The sequence below is a fragment of the Lynx canadensis genome, chromosome A3 (genome assembly GCF_007474595.2).
Source record: "Lynx canadensis isolate LIC74 chromosome A3, mLynCan4.pri.v2, whole genome shotgun sequence".
Taxonomy (NCBI): Eukaryota; Metazoa; Chordata; class Mammalia; order Carnivora; family Felidae; genus Lynx; species Lynx canadensis.
Window position 1 is genome coordinate 48,912,143 of NC_044305.1, and position 18,931 is coordinate 48,931,073.

An 18,931-nucleotide genomic window follows, 5' to 3' on the forward strand; every position below is an offset into this window, starting at 1 on the left:
TCCTGATGGATAGACCCTGTAACTATTATATAATGTCCTTCTTCATCTCTTGTTACAGCCTTTAATTTAAAGTCTAGTTTGTCTGATATAAGTATGGCTACTCCAGCTTTCTTCTGGCTTCCAGTAGCATGATAAATAGTTCTCCATCCCCTCACTCTGAATCTAAAGGTGTCCTCAGGTCTAAAATGAGTCTCTTGTAGACAGCAAATAGATGGGTCTTGTTTTTTTATCCATTCTGATACCCTATGTCTTTTGGTTGGCGCATTTAATCCGTTTACATTCAGTGTTATTATAGAAAGATACGGGTTTAGAGTCATTGTGATGTCTGTATGTTTTATGCTTGTAGTGATGTCTCTGGTACTTTGTCTCACAGGGTCCCCCTTAGGATCTCTTGTAGGGCTGGTTTAGTGGTGACAAATTCCTTCAGTTTTTGTTTGTTTGGGAAGACCTTTATCTCTCCTTCTATTCTAAATGACAGACTTGCTGGATAAAGGATTCTCGGCTGCATATTTTTGCTATCTAGCACCCTGAAAATCTCGTGCCAATTCTTTCTGGCCTGCCAAGTTTCAAAAGAGAGATCAGTCACGAGTCTTATAGGTCTCCCTTTATATGTGAGGGCACGTTTACCCCTTGCTGCTTTCAGAATTTTCTCTTTATCCTTGTATTTTGCCAGTTTCACTATGATATGTCGTGCAGAAGATCGATTCAAGTTACGTCTGAAGGGAGTTCTCTGTGCCTCTTGGATTTCAATGCCTTTTTCCTTCCCCAGTTCAGGGAAGTTCTCAGCTATTATTTCTTCAAGTACCCCTTCAGCACCTTTCCCTCTCTCTTCCTCCTCTGGGATACCAATTATGCGTATATTATTTCTTTTTAGTGTATCACTTAGTTCTCTAATTTTCCCCTCATACTCCTGGATTTTTTTATCTCTCTTTTTCTCAGCTTCCTCTTTTTCCATAACTTTATCTTCTAGTTCACCTATTCTCTCCTCTGCCTCTTCCATCCGAGCCGTGGTGGTTTGCATTTTGTTTTCCATTTCCTTTAAAGCGTTTTTCAGCTCCTCATGACTGTTCCTTAGTCCCCTGATGTCTGTAGCAAGAGATTCTCTGCTGTCCTGTATGCTGTTTTCCAGCCCAGCGATTAATTTTATGACTATTATTCTAAATTCACTTTCTGTTATATTATTTAAATCCTTTTTGATCAGCTCATTAGCTGTTGTTATTTCCTGGAGATTCTTCTGAGGGGAATTCTTCCGCTTGGTCATTTTGGATAGTCCCTGGTGTGGTGAGGGCCTGCAGGGCACTTCCCCTGTGCTGTGGTGTATAACTGGAGTTGGTGGGCGGGGCCGCAGTCCGACCTGATGTCTGCCCCCAGCCCACCGCTGGGGCCACAGTCAGACTGGTGTGTGCCTTCTCTTCCCCTCTCCTAGGGGCGGGATTCACTGTGGGGTGGCGTGGCCCGTCTGGGCTACTTGCACACTGCCAGGCTTGTGATGCTGGGGATCTGGCGTATTAGCTGGGGTGGGAAGGCAAGGTGCACGGCGGGAGGGGGGGCAGGCTTAGCTCGCTTCTCCTTAGGTGATCCACTTCAGGAGGGGCCCTGTGGCAGCCGGAGGGAGTCAAATCGCTGCCGGAGGTTTGGCTCCGCAGAAGCACAGAGTTGGGTGTTCGCGCGGAGCGAGCAATTTCCCTGGCCGGAGCCGGTTCCCTTTGGGATTTTGGCTGGGGGATGGGCGGGGGAGATGGCGCTGGCTAGCGCCTTTGTTCCCCGCCAAACTGAGCTCTGTCGTCCGGGGGCTCCGCAGCTCACCCTCCCTTTGTCCTCCAGCCTTCCCGCTTTCCGAGCAGAGCTGTTAACTTATGACCTCCCAGACGCTAAGTCGCGCTTGCTAAGTCGCGCTTGCTGTCTGAACACAGTCCGTCAGGCCCCTCCGCTTTTGCAAGCCGGACTCGGGGGCTCTGCTTGGCCGGCGAGCCGCCCCTCCGCCCCGGCTCCCTCCCGCCAGTCCGTGGAGCGCGCACCGCCTCGCCGCCCTTCCTACCCTCTTCCGTGGGCCTCTCGTCTGCACTTGGGTCCGGTGACTCTGTTCTGCTAATCCTCTGGCGGTTTTCTGGGTTATTTAGGCAGGTGTAGGTGGAATCTAAGTGATCAGCAGGACGCGCGGTGAGCCCAGCGTCCTCCTACGCCGCCATCTTCCCAGAATCCTCCTCTTTTGTTCTTGATAAGGATCTCCTCAACTGGGGGCTTCCTTTCTTGGGGGAAGTCTACTTGTAGGCAATAACAACAGTGACCTTCCCAGAGGGGCTTTCTCCATTCCAGACTCAGCACCCATGTCTAGGGGCATCGTACAGTGATTCCACTAGTGATGCTCTCTTCTTCTGTACCATCCCTGTCCTCTTCTGTCTTGCAGAGTGACTACTCGAGTGACACAGAGAGTGAGGACAACTTCCTCATGATGCCCCCAAGGGACCACCTGGGCCTCAGCGTCTTCTCCATGCTTTGCTGCTTCTGGCCTTTGGGCATTGCAGCCTTCTACTTGTCCCACGAGGTAAGCCTGTCTCTGTCGGCCACACACACAGCCTACCCGGGTCACTGAGGAGGAGAGCCCGAGAAGCCTGTTCAGCTCTTGCTATTTGAGGGGCCTGCAGTTTATAGTTGGAGGACAGGCCCATGAGGGAGGTCATGGGCCTCACCTCAGGCTGCTGGGACTGGTGAGTGCTGGAGTCTTCTGCTGCTTTTTACAAATCTGGGACCGAAGCTGCCTGTGAGCGGGAGCCTGGGTTGTGCCAGCAGGACCAACCCAGCGCTGAGAGACGCTGTGCCCAGGGCAAGGACAGCAGGTGAGGAGTGGTTCTGTCTGTGACAGGCTCATTCATATAAAACAGGTTATAGTGTCTGCTGCCTGTACTTCAGTACTCCTCAGCTGAAGTTCGGTGAGAGGAATGGCCCATCACAGGGTGAATCACGCCCTCCCTCCTCCAGTGTGAAGGTTTCTGAAGGCATTGGTTCCCAGGTCTTTTTCATGCAAAGCATTTGCCCTGTTGTGCCTTCATGGAAGCCAGGCTTTGGAAGATGTTCTCTAGCAAATGAAGACTATTCATGCAGAAACAGTTTCCGTTCCCATTTTTATTAATCAAATTGACACATACCTGCCAGTTACAGTGTGTTTCAGTGTTACCACACCCAAAACCTCAGCCCAGCCCAACCAGAGGAAGACAAGGTGGCTCCCTGGGTCGGCAAGGTGGAGAGTGTGGTGCCCACACTCATGTGTGTCCTCTGGGTGCGCAGCGCTCAGGGCTTCCTCTCCAGCATCCAGGGTTCTGGAGCTCAAGCTGAAAACAGCAGATTCAGGCAGGCTTGGTGTCTGAAACATTTATTTCTCCTGGCTTGAAAACAGGTGTCCTGGCTGACCCCAGCATGGCCTCTCACTGCTTCTTACTGGTTTCTGTGTTGATCTCATTTTGTTTGGGGAGAGAAGAGTCCCTTGATACATTGTCCTTTCTCCCTTCCCCCTTTCATGACATCACAGAGGAACAGGGGAGAGCAGTGGACCAGCTAATAATGCTGGAGCCCCTGAAAGCAGGTGCTTCTTAGCAGGAACTCTCAAGAGGCCCTTCCAGGCAGGGATGAGGCAGAGCCCTGCTCAGTCAGCACTGCTCTGCTGTCCTGGTTCTAAAGGATAATGGGGCAGTGGGGGGTATGTTGGCAGCCAGTCCTGCACTGCTGCGGTTGGGCTAAGTGGCTGTTCCATATTGTTCCAGCTTGGCCTGGAAGGTCTGTCTGAGCTTCACTTTTGTGAGTTTATCCCACAAATGCCAAAGACCCCCTTCTCTGGGGGAACAAGCATGGGACAGGAAGCAAGACTCTAGGTCTGGCAGAGGTCAGCCTGGCTATGGGGCAGAGTCAGGCCTAGGTATACCCAGACCCCAGGAAGGGGACATGGGCACTACATGGGCTAAGGACACACAGTGGGACCTGGAGAAAAGTATGTGGACAGATGCCCTCTGTGTGTAGAACATAGAGCCTGCCTGCTCCTGTGTAAACTGCACTCTGAACCTGGATTAGCATGCTACAAATAGGCCATGATAGTTTCACTAAGAAAAGGAAGGTCAGGAGGGCAGAGCAAAGAGAAACAGCTTCTCACACATCACAGGCCATTCAGATTTTCCCTTAAGCTCAACTTAAGCCCTCCCCCCATATCCCAGTCCTGCTACCTGCAGTGGTGAGGCAGGGTGGGTCACTCCCAGTCTCCTGGGTCAACCCTGCCAAGAAAGCCCTTTACCTACCTGGCTGGGAGGTGGGGGGAGTACTCAGAGCTATATTTTGGTTGCCAAATTTTAGATGGGGACAGATGTGTTCAAAGGGACAACATCCAACATTGACATAAACATGTAGGCAGGGTGCTGGATGAAATGAGCACCGAGTAAATGGCTGGGCACAGGGAAAGGAGGGAGAGGCTGCCTCTGTCTTGGCTGCTCCACATCCTGGGTGAGGCCCCCGTCTCTGGAGCAGGGCAAGCTGTGCACAGCACCTTTGTCTGAAAAACCGAGGCCACAGTTGCCAAGGCTGGCATTTAGATCCTTTCTTGGAGAGTAATTTTATTCTCCACACCTTAAGAACCTTTTACTTGGGCCTGATGCATCAGACGTTTAATACCTTCAGTGGTAAAGACGATTCTGAGTATTTGTTTAATAGTGAATGTGAAATATAGTGTCTATGGAGGCCTCTGCTCACACTGCTCTGAGGTGAAGAGCAGACATTGTTGAGGAGTTTAGGGGTTTCTTGCAGCACTGGAATTAGAAGAGGGTTTCCAGGGGATCCCGGGCTCTCAGTCCCCCTTTTCATTATGCTGTGAGCATGGATTTCCTTCAGGGGAACCCCAACAGAGAAGAGGTGCCACATTTCATAGAGAACTCTGCAGGTGAGTGCCCTTCACAAGGCCTGTGTCCAGATCCTTCTCCCTGGGCTGAGACCCATGCCCACAAAGCTCACTGCTTATAGCCCACAGCTGTGGCACTTTGGGGCTTTCCTGCAGACCTGGGAGACAACTAGCCTGGGCACACAGCACTCCAGTCCAGCCATCAGGCTGCCGGGCATTCTATTTGTGTCTCTTCGGCCCAATTGCAGACACAAAGTCTGCAGCAGGCATTGGAGGGGAGCTGCCAAGGGGAGAGCACTCGGCTCGCAGTAGAACAGACACACTCCGAGAGTCATTACACTAAATTAAATCAGTGCTTTCCTGGGCAAGGCCAGCTGGGAGCTCTCCCTGGGGCACTGGAGAGAGGATAGCCCAGAGCCGGTTTCTGCAGGGTCCTTTGTTGGTGGCCATAGGCACCTCCTGCTGCCCTCAGGGGCTGGGGGGCTGGGATGGTGATGTCAGAGTGGAGCAAACAGCCTATCTATGAAGCCAGGAGACCTCTAGGTTCCAAACGCTGGTTCACAAGGAAATCTTTGACATCTAAGTGTGACTTAGGGTATTCTTTTTCTTTTTATCATAGATCATACCTCAGCATAGTTACTGACAATTAGATGATGTCTGTACATTGTCAAAATATCCACTCAATGGACTACTCAGTAACATGTGAGTCCATTCCAGGAAAACACAACAAAGCAAATCTCAGTGGTTAGATGACATAGAGAAGTGGGGAGGAGAATTAATAGGATCCCTGGACTTACAAAACCCAGTTTTTTGTTTTTTTGTTTTTTTTTTTCTGCCTTATTCCGGCTGGGTCCAGGTCAGCAAGCAACTTTGCCAGGCCTGTTTCCTGATCCATAAAACAGTATTGAAATAACCTACAGCATGCAGCTAGCTAAGTCAGCGAAGTGAAGTTAGAGAGAAAGTCCCCAGAAGGTTCCTGCAAAGAAGCAGGTGCTGATCATGCTCTACTGGAAATCCCACTTGTCTGTATACATGTGGGTCTCTAGGTGAAAGGATACCTGGAAGGAGACAGGATATTTTCTCTAACAGTTTTTATAATTAAAAAGGTGTTAATTAAGTACCAGTAACAATAGTACTGAAAGTGTTAGTAAAGCAGGTGACATCTGCTGAGCACCTATTAAGTCCTATGTTAAATACTGCGCACCTGGCTGCTTGGGGAGTGGTCCTGACCAGCAGCATCAACAAACCCAGAGCTGTCAAAAATGCACACTGTCTGGCCCCAGCACAGACCTGCTTGATCAGAGCATCTGGGGGTAGAGCCCACGAATCTGCATTTGAACATAGGAAGACTGTGAGGCAGCAGTACCATCATATGGTACCCACTCTGTGGGTTGTAAAACCGGGGTCCAGTGAAGTCAGATGGTGTCCTAAGGCCAAAGGTGGCTGACAGTGAGCTGGGATTACCAGAATGGCCTGGCTCGGAGCCAACTTTGGAAGAGGCAGCTGGCGGGGCCTGATCAGGAAGGAGGGCTCGATGTGGAGGCCAGTGGGGGGATGAGCATGGCATTCATCACAACCTTATTTTACTCCAGCAACATTAATTGTTTGATCCAGCCCCCAATGCAAGCAGATTCTGTAAACCAGTTTATAGAGGGGAAAGTGTTGTATGCAATTTTGGCAGATTCGTCTAGGAACTAATGCTTCTCAATGATGTGGAGGATGGAAATGAATCCATAATTTGCCAAGTGACTGCTGTGAGCTACTTATTGCACACACTTTTTCTTATTTAACCTTTGCAATGAGTCTGAAAGGTGGACAGTTATTATCCTCACTTTGTGGATGACAAAACTGAAGTTTCAATGGATTAAATGACAGAAATCAGAGAGGTAGCAAGTATGGGTACATGATGCAAATATCAGTATTTCTAACCCTTAAAATGCAATCTTCTACAACATAATATTGACTTTTATCTGTTAGCAGACAAAATTAGAAGCACAGGACTTGCTTCTAAATCCACCATCCCTCACCCCACTTATAGCAGGGTAAAGTGAGAAAGACACATCCACTCTAGTGGACCCTCAGTGCCTCACTAAGTCCCATGGGGCAGGTGCTAACGAGGCAGAGGCTGGGGGCCCTCCCCAAGGAGTCCTTGGATCTGGGCTCAAGTGCTGGGCAGGCCGGAGGTTTGTATGTGCTGCGTCTGCTGCAAATGTCTCCTGAATTCGAGTATTTATTATGTCTTGATTTCATTTCATTTCATAAAATGTTTCTTTCTTTTACTAACTGAAATATCATAACAGTAATTAAATGAAAAATGGGTATTAAGAATAAGATTATGAATCTTATGAATAGCACCAGCAAAGGGAATTGGACAAATTAGGGGGAGGAAAGAGGAATCTCTTTATAGTATAAAACCAAGAAGAAGGAGGGGAAGGAAAAAAAAAAAAAGACGTTAGAGTGGGAGAGAGCCAAAGCATAAGAGACTGTTAAAAACTGAGAACAAACTGAGGGTTGATGGGGGGTGGGAGGGAGGGGAGGGTGGGTGATGAGTATTGAGGAGGGCACCTTTTGGGATGAGCACTGGGTGTTGTATGGAAACCAATTTGTCAATAAATTTCATATATATATAAAAAAAAAAAAGAATGAGAGTCCAACCTGGCATATGATAGTGCCCTTAAAATCCAGTCATTCATCTGACATTTATTGAGCTCCTACTACGTGCCAGGCCATCCTCTGGGTGCAGGGATATAGCAATAACCAAAACAGAACTCCAGCTTCACAGAACTGACATTCTCATGATGAGAAGCAAAGAACATACAAAAGTAAACTTATAGCATATCCAATAGTGTTATGTTATAAAAGAGAAAAATTAAGTTGGAAATGGATATGGGCATACATTTATAATTAGGGTGGCCATGGAAGGACTTGCTGAGGGGGTGACATTTAATAATGAAACTACAGGCTGATCCATGAGGACCACTTGAGGAAGAGCTTCTGGGCAGAGGGACAGCCAGTGCAAAGGCCCTGAGTGAGGAACATGCCTGGTACATACAGGGAATGATTTGGAAGCCAGTGTGGCTGCAGCAGGTGACCTTTGATTGTGGAAGAGTAAATAAGACAAGAGAGGGGTGAGGCGGGGCAGAGCCCACAGGGCCTTTTAGGTTGTAACAGTGACTTGGGCTTTTTCTTTGGGCTGAGAAGCCACTGGGATGTTTGAGCAGAGGAAAGACACCATCTGTCTACACTCTATCAGGGGAGCATGTGGAACATAAGGATAGGAGACACTATGTTGGAGTCTGGTATAACCATCCAGGAGTAGACAATCCAGTAGTGATCTGGACCACTGTCATGGTTGGGAATTTAGTGAGAGGTAGAGACACCAGGATGGCTTTTGGAAGAATGACCAACAGATTTCAGTTGTGGGTGTGAGACAGAGAGAAGGGAAGGAACTACTGGATAATGGGTTCCGCTGGCTGGGGGGACACGCTGGCTGTGTGCCACAGGAGCAGATGGAACCAGACTTTGACCTGTCAGGTTTTCAGTGCCTGCTGGCATCCAAGTGGAGACACTAAGAAGGCAGCTTGTTGTGTGCTGTCTTCTGTGAATTTGGGATTCAAGAGAGAAGTCTGGGCTGGGGATGGGAATGGAGGATGAGGTCTAAACATTGAGGTCTCAGCGATGAGGAGGCTGGTGGCAGCATTGGCAAGAGCAGTTTCCAGAGTGCTGGAAGTGAAAGGCTATGTCTGTGGGCTCAAGAGGGAACAGGAAAGAACAATCCCTGAGCTGTGCTGCTGGGAACTAGAATGGCAGGCACTGTGCAGGGGGCATGGGAGGTGGTCATGGGTGCTGGGGATGTTCCATTTCTTGACCCAGGTGCTAGTTACACACGTGCCAGTATTCCCACAAAGGTAAAGCTCAGTAAGTGAAAACTGGTCATTTATTAATGATTTGTGCACTTTTCTGTAGGTATATTTTAACCAAAAAAAATTTTTTTTAAAGATTATGGGAAGAAAGCCATTGGATATGATGCATCAAGTTATCTTTTTTGAAGAAATTTGCTGTAAACAGAAAGAGAAAGGGGGAATAGTTAATAGGAGATGTCATGTTAAGAAAAGTTATTCTAAGTGGAAGAAATCATAGCATATCTGTATGCTGAAGAACATGATCCAACAGAGAGGGGAAATTGACTTGGCACTCGAGGGGAAGAGGGAGCTGGTGAAAGAGAATTTCTGGAGAGATGATCTTGAGTGGATAGGCAGAGTAAGTGGAAGCAGTTGTCTTTCTTTGAAAAAAAAATATTTATTTATTTTGAGAGAGACAGAGACAGCACGAGTAAGGGAGGGGCAGAGAGAGGAGACGGAGAATACCAAGTAGGTTCTTCTATGAGCACAGAGCCTGATGCAAGGCTTGAAGCCACAAAACTGTGAGATCATGACCTGAGCCAAAACCAAGAGTCAGACACTTAACCCACTGAGCCACCCAGTCGCCCCGAAGCAGTTGTTGTCTTTAAGAGTTCCCTAGTTCATGCAGAGCCACAGGAGGCAGGTGGGGTGCAGAGCCCTCATCTTAGGGCTCCAGGTTCCTGAGTTGCACAGGAAGCTCCTAAGGTAGCAGGGGTTGAAGTCCTAGAAGGAAGGAGGAACTGAGGGCCAGGGAGAGCATGCAGGATTGTGGTCCCTGATGCCCCTGTGCATGTCTTGGCAGCAAGACTCTCTGCAGGGCTCCCCTGCCTAATTCTTTGGGGCCCAGGCAGAGGGGATGCACCAGGGCTGCCAACTTGCCTGAAGAAGACCACAAGCAAGGGATTCAGGGACTCAGTACATAGGCAAAGGAGTAGGTGTGAGGATGGGCTGCAGAATTTGGACAAAATAAGAAGGGAAGGAAGGATTCGAGGGCAGTGGGGGGTGGGCAGTGATAAGTGCCCTAGTACTACACATTTGCTATGCTCAGGCACTATGCCCTCACTCACTCCCTGTGCCTCTGAGGAGAGTCCTCCTGTCCCCATTTTCAGGTGATAAAATAGGCCCAGAGAAATCAAGTAGGTCACATCTCCAGGGGCAGAGCCAGGATCAGCCCCCAGCCCCTCACCCAACATCACTGTCCAGGTTGCTGCTCAGTAATTATGTACTTGATTACTGATTCCACCCAAATAGCACTCAAGTGTTAGAGAAACTCTGGGCCTTGCTTTAGACATTATGAATACTCATATAGGGGAAAATATCTAAGTCTTAGATCTTTTCCTCTTGTTTTCTCAGTGAAATAACAACCCTGATTATAGCTCCTAGGGATATGCCTGTCCTTCCCCCATCTGACTCCAGTAGGACTGATAATATTAAATTATAGGAGAGAACAAAGCAGTCCTGAGTAATAATATATACTAAAGGTACTTGTTCTTTTTCCTGAATTTGACTTTCTCTAGCAGAGTAGAAACATAAGTCAAGTACATTGCAGGCTGTCTTCTTCCCTCTGAATAAGTGGCTGTACAAATTCTGCAAAGGTGGAGGGAGACAATTATGGCATTTGGGGTGTGAAAACCTGTCACTCAGATAAGCCCTGGTTGAAGACATGGGGAACATCTTTACTGTCCAATGGGAATTAAATGCTTCCCTCCTGAATCTCCACCTTGGATGTTAACACTAATTGATTATGGCTTATTTGTAGGATTCTTGACAATGTTTTCACCCAATTTCCCAGAAAGAACCCAAACTTTTCTGCAGTCACTCAAGACATTGTGCCACTCAAAGAGAGTGAGGGAATGGTTTCCTTGGAGATTGCCAAATAATGCCATTTTCTGGATTTGCTGTTGTAGTTGGTTCTTGAGCCACCACATTATTGGTACTAAAAAGAACCAACCCATGGGGCCATTGGGACATTGGGCCATAGATGACTTGCCCCATCTTCCTATGTATTGATATGGAAAGAACAAACTGATCTGCTCTTAGAAAAATGTGATATTGGTAAGATGATTTGAAAATAGGGAGCAGGAAACTGTTAGGGACTTCTGCTCATTACCTAGACTTTTGATGTCTTGCAGCTGGAATAACTCGTGTGTGTGTGTGTGTGTGTGTGTGTGTGTGTGTTTATTTTGCTAAGAGCAACTTGGAGAGATGATTAAATGTGAAGAAATCTTCTTCCTTGCAACATTGCTTCTTCACAGCACCCACATATGTGTTTTTCTACATGAGGTTTCTGAGTCCTTGCCCTTCCCCCAAGTCACCCTCAGATGTCAATGACCATCAACTGGACACCTTCACATTTATGTGGTTAGTCTGTGTGCCAACCACAGGGGTGTCACTCACTGCCCACAGGTGTTGTGACTTGTGCAAGAGGCAAAGGAGCATCTGACTTTGAGCATCTGCTATTCTTGTTGCTGAGGTGCAGAGCTTCCTGGCACCACAGAGAGGTACATGCAGTGTCTGGGGGTGCTGAGGCAATGGGATTATTTCCTCCATGGGGGATCAGGGAAGAGATGGACCCTAAATTTCCTCCACCTTCCTTCCTTACCCCCAGCCTACCACTCAAACCCTTCTCATGGTCTTCCACAATGCATTCAGAGGAGCTGTCTTGGCAGCACTGCTCAGGAGACAGATGATGGATATCCACTGTGCATTTGTCTGCAGCTAAAAGTGCAAGCTAAGAAGGAAGAAATAGTTTGAGCACAAGAGATTCTGTCTTTATATTATGGGAAGGGCTGCATGTGCTTTTCCTTATTTCTGTTCTAATATTTCAGAACACATTTTACCTCCCCAGGGACTGCCCCATTCCATGTTATGTATGATTGTGAAAGAGCTATAGTTATTACAGAGTGTACAAATTTTGGCCTTATTCATCAGGAGCTGCTGGGCTGGGAGAGGGAGAGCCCTAGCTGCAGTGGCTGAGTGTGGCCCTGGCCCAGCCTGTGGGGGCTGGGACGGGGGTCACTGCCTCCCCTGTGGGACCCTGGGAGATGCCTAATGCCATAGCAGCAGACTAATGAGCACCGAGAATAAAGATTTGCCAGCCTCTTGGACTTTCCCTAGGCTCCCTAGAACATGGAACCTGCAGCAAAGTTGGGGTTCTAATGCTTTATTTGGAGGTACAACCCCAGGTCAACGAAAGTGAAGGGAAATGGAAATGGTGCATGGAAGGGAAGAAAGAAATGCAAGTGGGTGCCTTACCATGCTGGCCACCACCTCCCAGTGGAGGAATGCTGGCTGCTCAGCACTCAGGACCTCTCTGGCAGGGGCCACTGGAGAGGGAACTTCATCCTGCTCCCATGGCCCTGCACAGGTAGAGTGATGTGCCTGTCTGGGATGTAGTGGAGGAGAGGCCTGGGACAGAGGAGGCAGTGACCAGCCAGAGGCAGGAGCCTGAGGGGCTCTGAGACACAGGAGATGTGTCTCATGTCTCTCCTCCTGAAAGCACTGAGCTAATCACCTGGGCATCCAGCAACCTGAAGCTTTAGCTCCTGTTATCCTCCAAGGACTGCCCCTCCTCCAAGGACACAGGAGTATTGAAAACGTAGCAGGAACACTTGTGGCCCAAACCAGACCGACACCAAAAGTAAAGTGTAATAAGTAATAAGGTAACATCCAACCTTTATTCTTTACAAGGCAAGAGCAGCAACACTCCATAGAACCAGAACTACAGTAAGAGCATTGCCTTAAATTTGAGCTGGGAAGTGTGCAAAGTACTTTATGGGCACCTAATTATTACAATGGCCCTATTAAATGAGGTACCAGTATTATCACCATTTCACAGATGAAAAAGGTGGGTAGACCCTGTTCACATCAGGGTATGTGCTATTTATGAATCCTTCAGATACACTCAGAGCCACTTCAGAACAAGTTTACAGTGGATCACCTTTCATCCTCATGAGGACCACTGGCTGAGAGGCAGTTTCCCTCTGGCCCCACAAGTGAGGAAGCTGAAGCTCAACAAGGCTGTTTAACTTATTCAGGATCACACAGCAGGTTAACTGCACAGTAGCGTGGGGCTCACAGGGAGTGAGGTTCCAAGGAAACACCACAATACCAGTAAAGTCCCTCTGTGCCCACCTTTGGCTCCTAGAAGTTCTAATACAGTCTCATCTATGATCGCTTTTTGTTTTCAATTTAATGCAGATTGATTTGGGTTTACTACTTTTCTCTTGTAGAAATTGTTTTTTATTAACTTTCTTATCAGTCCCCTTTTGTCCTTTCAACAAAGAGCCAGTTTGTGGCTTCAAAATTAATCCCATGGTCATTTGTTGGAAGAATCAGTCAAATGATTTCTTTTTTATGTCTTCAGTTTTTAAAATGTTGGGGCGCCTGGGTGGCGCAGTCGGTTAAGCGTCCGACTTCAGCCAGGTCACGATCTCGCGGTCCGTGAGTTCGAGCCCCGCGTCGGGCTCTGGGCTGATGGCTCAGAGCCTGGGGCCTGTTTCCGATTCTGTGTCTCCCTCTCTCTCTGCCCCTCCCCCGTTCATGCTCTGTCTCTCTCTGTCCCAAAAATAAATAAAACATTGAAAAAAAAAATTAAAAAAAAAATAAATAAATAAAATGTTGCACTCTCCAGATGTGGGATATATTGTTATACATTTTTTGAAAGTCAGAAAAACAGAAAGGGACTGGAAAGAAAATAACCCCCCAAATAGGCAATGACTGGCTTTTCTATCCTTTCCACACATGTGTTTTTGTTTGCATTGTTGGTTTTTTGTGTGTTGTGGTTTTTTTTAATATTTTATTTTTAAGTAGTCTCTATCTCCAACGTGGGGCTCAAACCCACAACCTGAGTTCAAGAGCTTCATGTTCTATCCACTGAGCCAGCCAGCTACTCCTATTTGTGTGTTTGTTTTAACACCATTAATCTGAAGATGATTTTTCAATCCAATTTTACTTTGAAAATAATACTCACACACATAATTGTATAGCTGAACAAATTATTATAAAACACACAGCCAAGTAACCATCACCTAGGTCAAGAAATAGAATATCCAGTGTCCTCTGCCATACTGCCTCCTGATCACCGCCCCTGTCCCCACCAGTGAGCACTGTGGAGACTTCCACAGGACTCACTTCTTTGAATACCTTTATGATATTACCCCCTGAGCTTGCATCCCCAAGCCCTCATTGCTTTATCTTTCCTGACTGGACTTGCAAGAGTTACACTGAATATAAGTGACATTCTTATCATGTCTTGGGTATCTAAGGGGACATTTCCAACCTTAATAGTACATGGAACCTTCCATATACCTTATTATTTGATCAAGAAAGGATGTTGAATTTCTCAAAGGCTTTTTGTGCAAATGAAACCTATGTGAATGTTTTCCTTCAATCTACAATGAGAGGAGTTGCATTGGCTGATTCGAAAATGTTAAACCGACCTTGCATTTATTGCATTTTCTTTCTTTTCTCTGAAAGTTTATATAAAACTGAAATTATTTAGTTGTTGAACCTTTTATGGCACTCACTGTTGGTGTCATCTTGGACTGGAGCTTTCTTTATAGGGAGATTTTTAATTACTAATTGAATGTATTTAATATTGATAAGTCTAATTAATTTGCATTTGGGTACATTGTATTTTTCTAGAATTTTGTCAGTTTCATCTAAATCATCAGTTTTATAAATCTTTTCAAATTATAAATTTGGGCCTTTCTTATTTCCTTTTTAAATATAAATATAAGGGTAGATAGACAGATATAGATACCACCAAGAAGACATTATTGTTACCATCTTATATTGTTAGTATCTATCTGCATATACTTGCAAAATCCACTTACTCCATTCTTTATTCCTTCCTGAATCCTTGACCTTATGGCTTGAATAACTTTCCTCTTATCTAAAGAATTTCCTTTAGTATGAGTCTGCTGGTGAAATTCTATCTGTTTTGTGTCATTGGAAATGCCATTTTATTACTTTTATTCTTGAAGGTGTTTTCACTAGATATGGAATTGTGAGTGGAAGTTCTCTCCTCAGTTGTGTTGAGGCTTCTGATAAACCCATTCACTGTTTATACTTTTTATAGAAATTACCTGCCAACATTTCAAACCTTTTTCTTTTGTTTTCTTGAACATCATAAGCAGAGGTGTTTTACGGTCCATAACTGATGCTTATAATGTTGGGTACTCCTGCAAGTCTATTTTTTTGTTTCCCTCTCACTTATGACATATTTTCTTAGATTTTTGTTGTATATGGGTCATTGTTTTGTGGTGTGTTTCTTTGTTTGTTTGTTTGTTTTGAGAGAGAGAGAGAGAGAGAGAGAGTGTGTGGGGGAGAGGAGCAGAGGGAGAGAGAGAGAGAATCTTAAGCAGGCTCCATGTTAAGCACGGAGTCTGACATGGGGCTTGATCCCACAACCCTGGGATTATGACCTGAGCTGAAATCAAAAGTTGGATGTTCAACCAATTGAATTACCCAGGCATCCCATGCTGGTCATTGTTTTGGGGATAAAAAGTATTCATGGAATATTTTGAGGTATTTCTTTGCTTTTGCTGGGATGTGGGGCACAGAGAATTCAGGGTCACCTTAGTCCAAGCTCAAGTTTTGAGCAGATGCAAAGCCAGCCTGTAATTCAAGGGAGGGTGGGTATACATCTACTTCACTGTTTCTTCTATGGCTTAGGTCTGTGCTGCTCGATCCTGTGGCAGCAGCTAGTTTGCTAGGATATTCCTCTTTGGTGGACTTTGTGCCCCAAAAGTAACCCCAAACGCTGCCTCTCAGCCACCTCTTTTGGGTCAGCACACATCACCCGGGCAGAAGTGTCTCCTTGTGCCTGTCCTGTACCACAAGATTCTTTTCCTCTCCTGGGCCTTGGCCTAATAGCCTCTCATTTTCTTATCTTTTTGATGCTTTTAAAAATGTTCTTTAATATTTGCTCTAGGGTTTTTAGCTGTCTTTCTGCAGGGAAGTTACTAGAAGCATTACCAGAAGCATAAGTGTACATGTCTCTTTCCTTAATTGTTTATATGGGGAATATATTTATTTCATAATAGGAATTTTTTATTAGAAAGTCAAAGGCTTGGTTGAAGAACTGAGATTATCCATTGCTCGAATTCCCCCTTCCTTCTGGTGCTAACAGAAAGTTGAATGGGCTCTTTGCTGTGCATGAGTGACCAAGTACAAAGTTACCAAGGTTGACAGGTGTGTGAGAAAATGGGGCAGAGACCGTATATGCCTCATTCACTCTCATAGGAAGCAGCATCCCTGTGTAAATGATACCAAGCACACAGTCTGGCACTTCTTAGATGCTCACTAAGTCCTGGTTGTATTTGTGCCTGATGCAGAGATGTGCATACCTATGTTCCACTTGGTCATTTCCTAAAGATGAGCCATGTGGCTTATAAATGAGTTTCCAGACAGCTGAAAGAAGTTGGCAATGACTGAGATCAAATCAGTCCTCCAAACAAATACTCTGGGAACATGACCCATGAAGGACTGTGGACAACTGGTACTAAGCCCACGGGGATCCTCTGGGTCACAGAACCCATCTCATTCCTCCAAGGTGCTCCACCTACAGAGGGAGGTGCCATCAGTCATGGGTTGAGGGCTCGTACTGTCCTCTGGACCATCTGGCTTGTTCCTGCATCATAGTTGGAAATGATAAAGACAGAGGTGACCTGAGGGTGAGGGGAGGAGTAAATCACACTGATGTAAACTTTATGCTGCAGAAGGAAGTAGACTGACATAGGACAGTCAGCCTGGAATGCCAGAGATCCTTGAACATGGAACAGAGAGTCTGTCTTGAATACAGAGAGTCCACCTATTAACAGAGCATTTTAAACCAGAGAATAGCAGGTTAGAAGCAGAACACCATGAAAACTAGTCAGGAAGCACAGTATGGAAACAGTATGTTCTAAAATAAACTTATCTTTAGATTAAAAAATCTTTTCACAAGAAAATGAGCAGACATATTTGTCAGGCACTGTGGGGTGTCTGTGGATGCCTCCTGTACACCCTTAGGGTCACTGAAGGTACATGGAGGAAGACCCAAGACTGTTCATTTTCCTCCACCCTCCCATCAGCCAGAAGCGTAGTTACAGTAAATCTTTTGTGTGAAAATGAACTAGGACCTTTTCAGATGTTTGAAGAAAAATGCTCTGGGTGTTTTCAGAAGCTGTCACTTGTCCATCTTTCTAGCCACTTCTTTTCCCAAAACAAACCGCATTTTCATGTTCTCCCATATAAACTTTGTCACAGGGGCAGACTTCCAAAATTGTCACTATTCTTTTTGCTTCAAAACTGTGTGTTTAGAACAGGTGCATTTACATAAAACCAGAACCTTGTGTATTCCACACACTGAGTGGTGTTGTTCATAATCATCAACACGTCCTGGAGTTCATGTTTTATGTACTTCACCATCCCCCTCTCTTTTGTCATCAAGTTCATGATCTCAAATGTCCCCTGATTCATAGTAAACTGAAGAGAGTTAGAGAGTTAGAGGCAGAGAGTTAGAGATTTTCTGGTCTAGCAAGGTAACAACTCTGTGGCTGGAGTCTGGGAAAAAGACCTGGCAAAGCATGTCCCAGACCTGGGAGGTGCAGAGAAACAGGAGTGAAGGGACCACATGGGGAGGAATATGCTACCAAGGGACCAAGTGCATGGGAGGGGCTTGGAACAGGTCCATCTCAGCCTCCCAAGGTGAGTGTCGTGTCAGTTAATGTTTTGGGGAGGGAGCTTCAGGGCTGCAAAAGCCCAGGTAGGCACAGAAACAGAGTTGACTTGCAGACAATGATTTAAAAACATGGCTGAGGGATGAGCTGACTAAGCTGGATATATTTTAACCTGTATCAGAAAATGTGCAATGGCAGCTGGGTGGACATCAAAAGATCAGATCTCCCCCTCTCTCCCCCTCTCCCCCTCTCTCCCCCTCTCCCCCTCTCTCCCCCTCTCTTTCCCTCTCTCTCCCTGTCTCCCCCTTCTCTCCCTCTCTCTCCCTCTCCCCCCTCCTCCTTGGATATCTCTATCTCCATGTGCACATTTAATTGCTGATTGTAGCTTTTGAGAGTTGTTTTGCAACTTCTGGATGTAAACAACTCCATATAAGTATTAATGATCTGGGGCAGCCAAGACAAATCAGATTTCTGATGTGTTTGTTTTTTTTTTTTTTTTTTTTTTTTTTTTTTTTTTGCCATCTGGAATCTATGCTGGATGTAAGTTACTGATTTTAACTAGTTTTGGTATATAAATGAACAAATACATCATGTCTGTTTTGTTCCCTGGAGTGTATTGTATGGATTTTTTTTCAGTTATAGGTGATGTTTTGTTTCAGTAATTAGTATCTTGACTTTGTGATTATTTGTCTGTAGCATAGAAACCCACATGTTGATTGATTGTGCAAGAGCAGAGCCCAGGGATTGCCTGCAGATCCCCAATCTAAGGATAAAATCTCAATGTATTAAATTTTACATTCTTCCATCTGGCCTTATGGGTCACCTCAAATTACATTTCCAAATGTGTGAACTTTGAGGATATAGCATGCCTCTAAAAGCAAGGTTGTTCATGTTTCTTTTGCATCTCTTTTAAGATTAAAGCCCCCACACAGGTCCTGTGACATCCTGAGAACCAAACAGAGGTGCAGTACCAGGAGCTCCTGGTTCTGTGCAGTGGCCCTTGGCCCCTGGCTATGCTTATAAAAGCTGAGTCCAGCCTGGCTAGGCATGCACTGGTTTATAACAGAGGCAACAAAGGGTCATCACAAGTGTCTCTGGGTACAGCTACATGGACAGCCCCTGTTAGCCTCAGATGGCCTCAAGTCAGATCTCAGGGCTCCCCGTGTGTTGGAAATATGACTGTGACAGTTAGTGGGACACTCCTGCCTTCCCTCAGAACTACGGACAGGCCAAGGCCACTAATCCACCTTGCATCTTGCATAGCATTAAGTGCCACTTTGCATGAAGGATAGCAATTGCATATATTTTGACTCATGTGTATATTGATGCAAGCTGAACATACAAATTCAAGAAGGATTGTGATACATCATTGGTTGATGAGTACATTATACATTCTCATAGGAATCTAGGCCCATATTTGGTACATCTCTGATATTTTCATTTTGCCATCAGTGGAACTCAGTCTTTCTCACTGATAGAGACCCTCT

At 45.9% G+C, this 18,931-nt stretch overlaps 1 protein-coding gene across 1 annotated transcript in view; it reads left to right on the top strand.

Moving 5' to 3' along the window:
• The window catches only part of SYNDIG1 (synapse differentiation inducing 1), a 106,684-nt gene that overhangs the window by 35,634 nt on the left and 52,119 nt on the right, over positions 1 to 18,931 (top strand). The window contains exon 2 of the mRNA XM_032592745.1: positions 2,408 to 2,545. Coding sequence (XP_032448636.1) covers positions 2,408 to 2,545 — 138 coding nt within the window. The remainder of the gene's footprint in view (positions 1 to 2,407; positions 2,546 to 18,931) is intronic.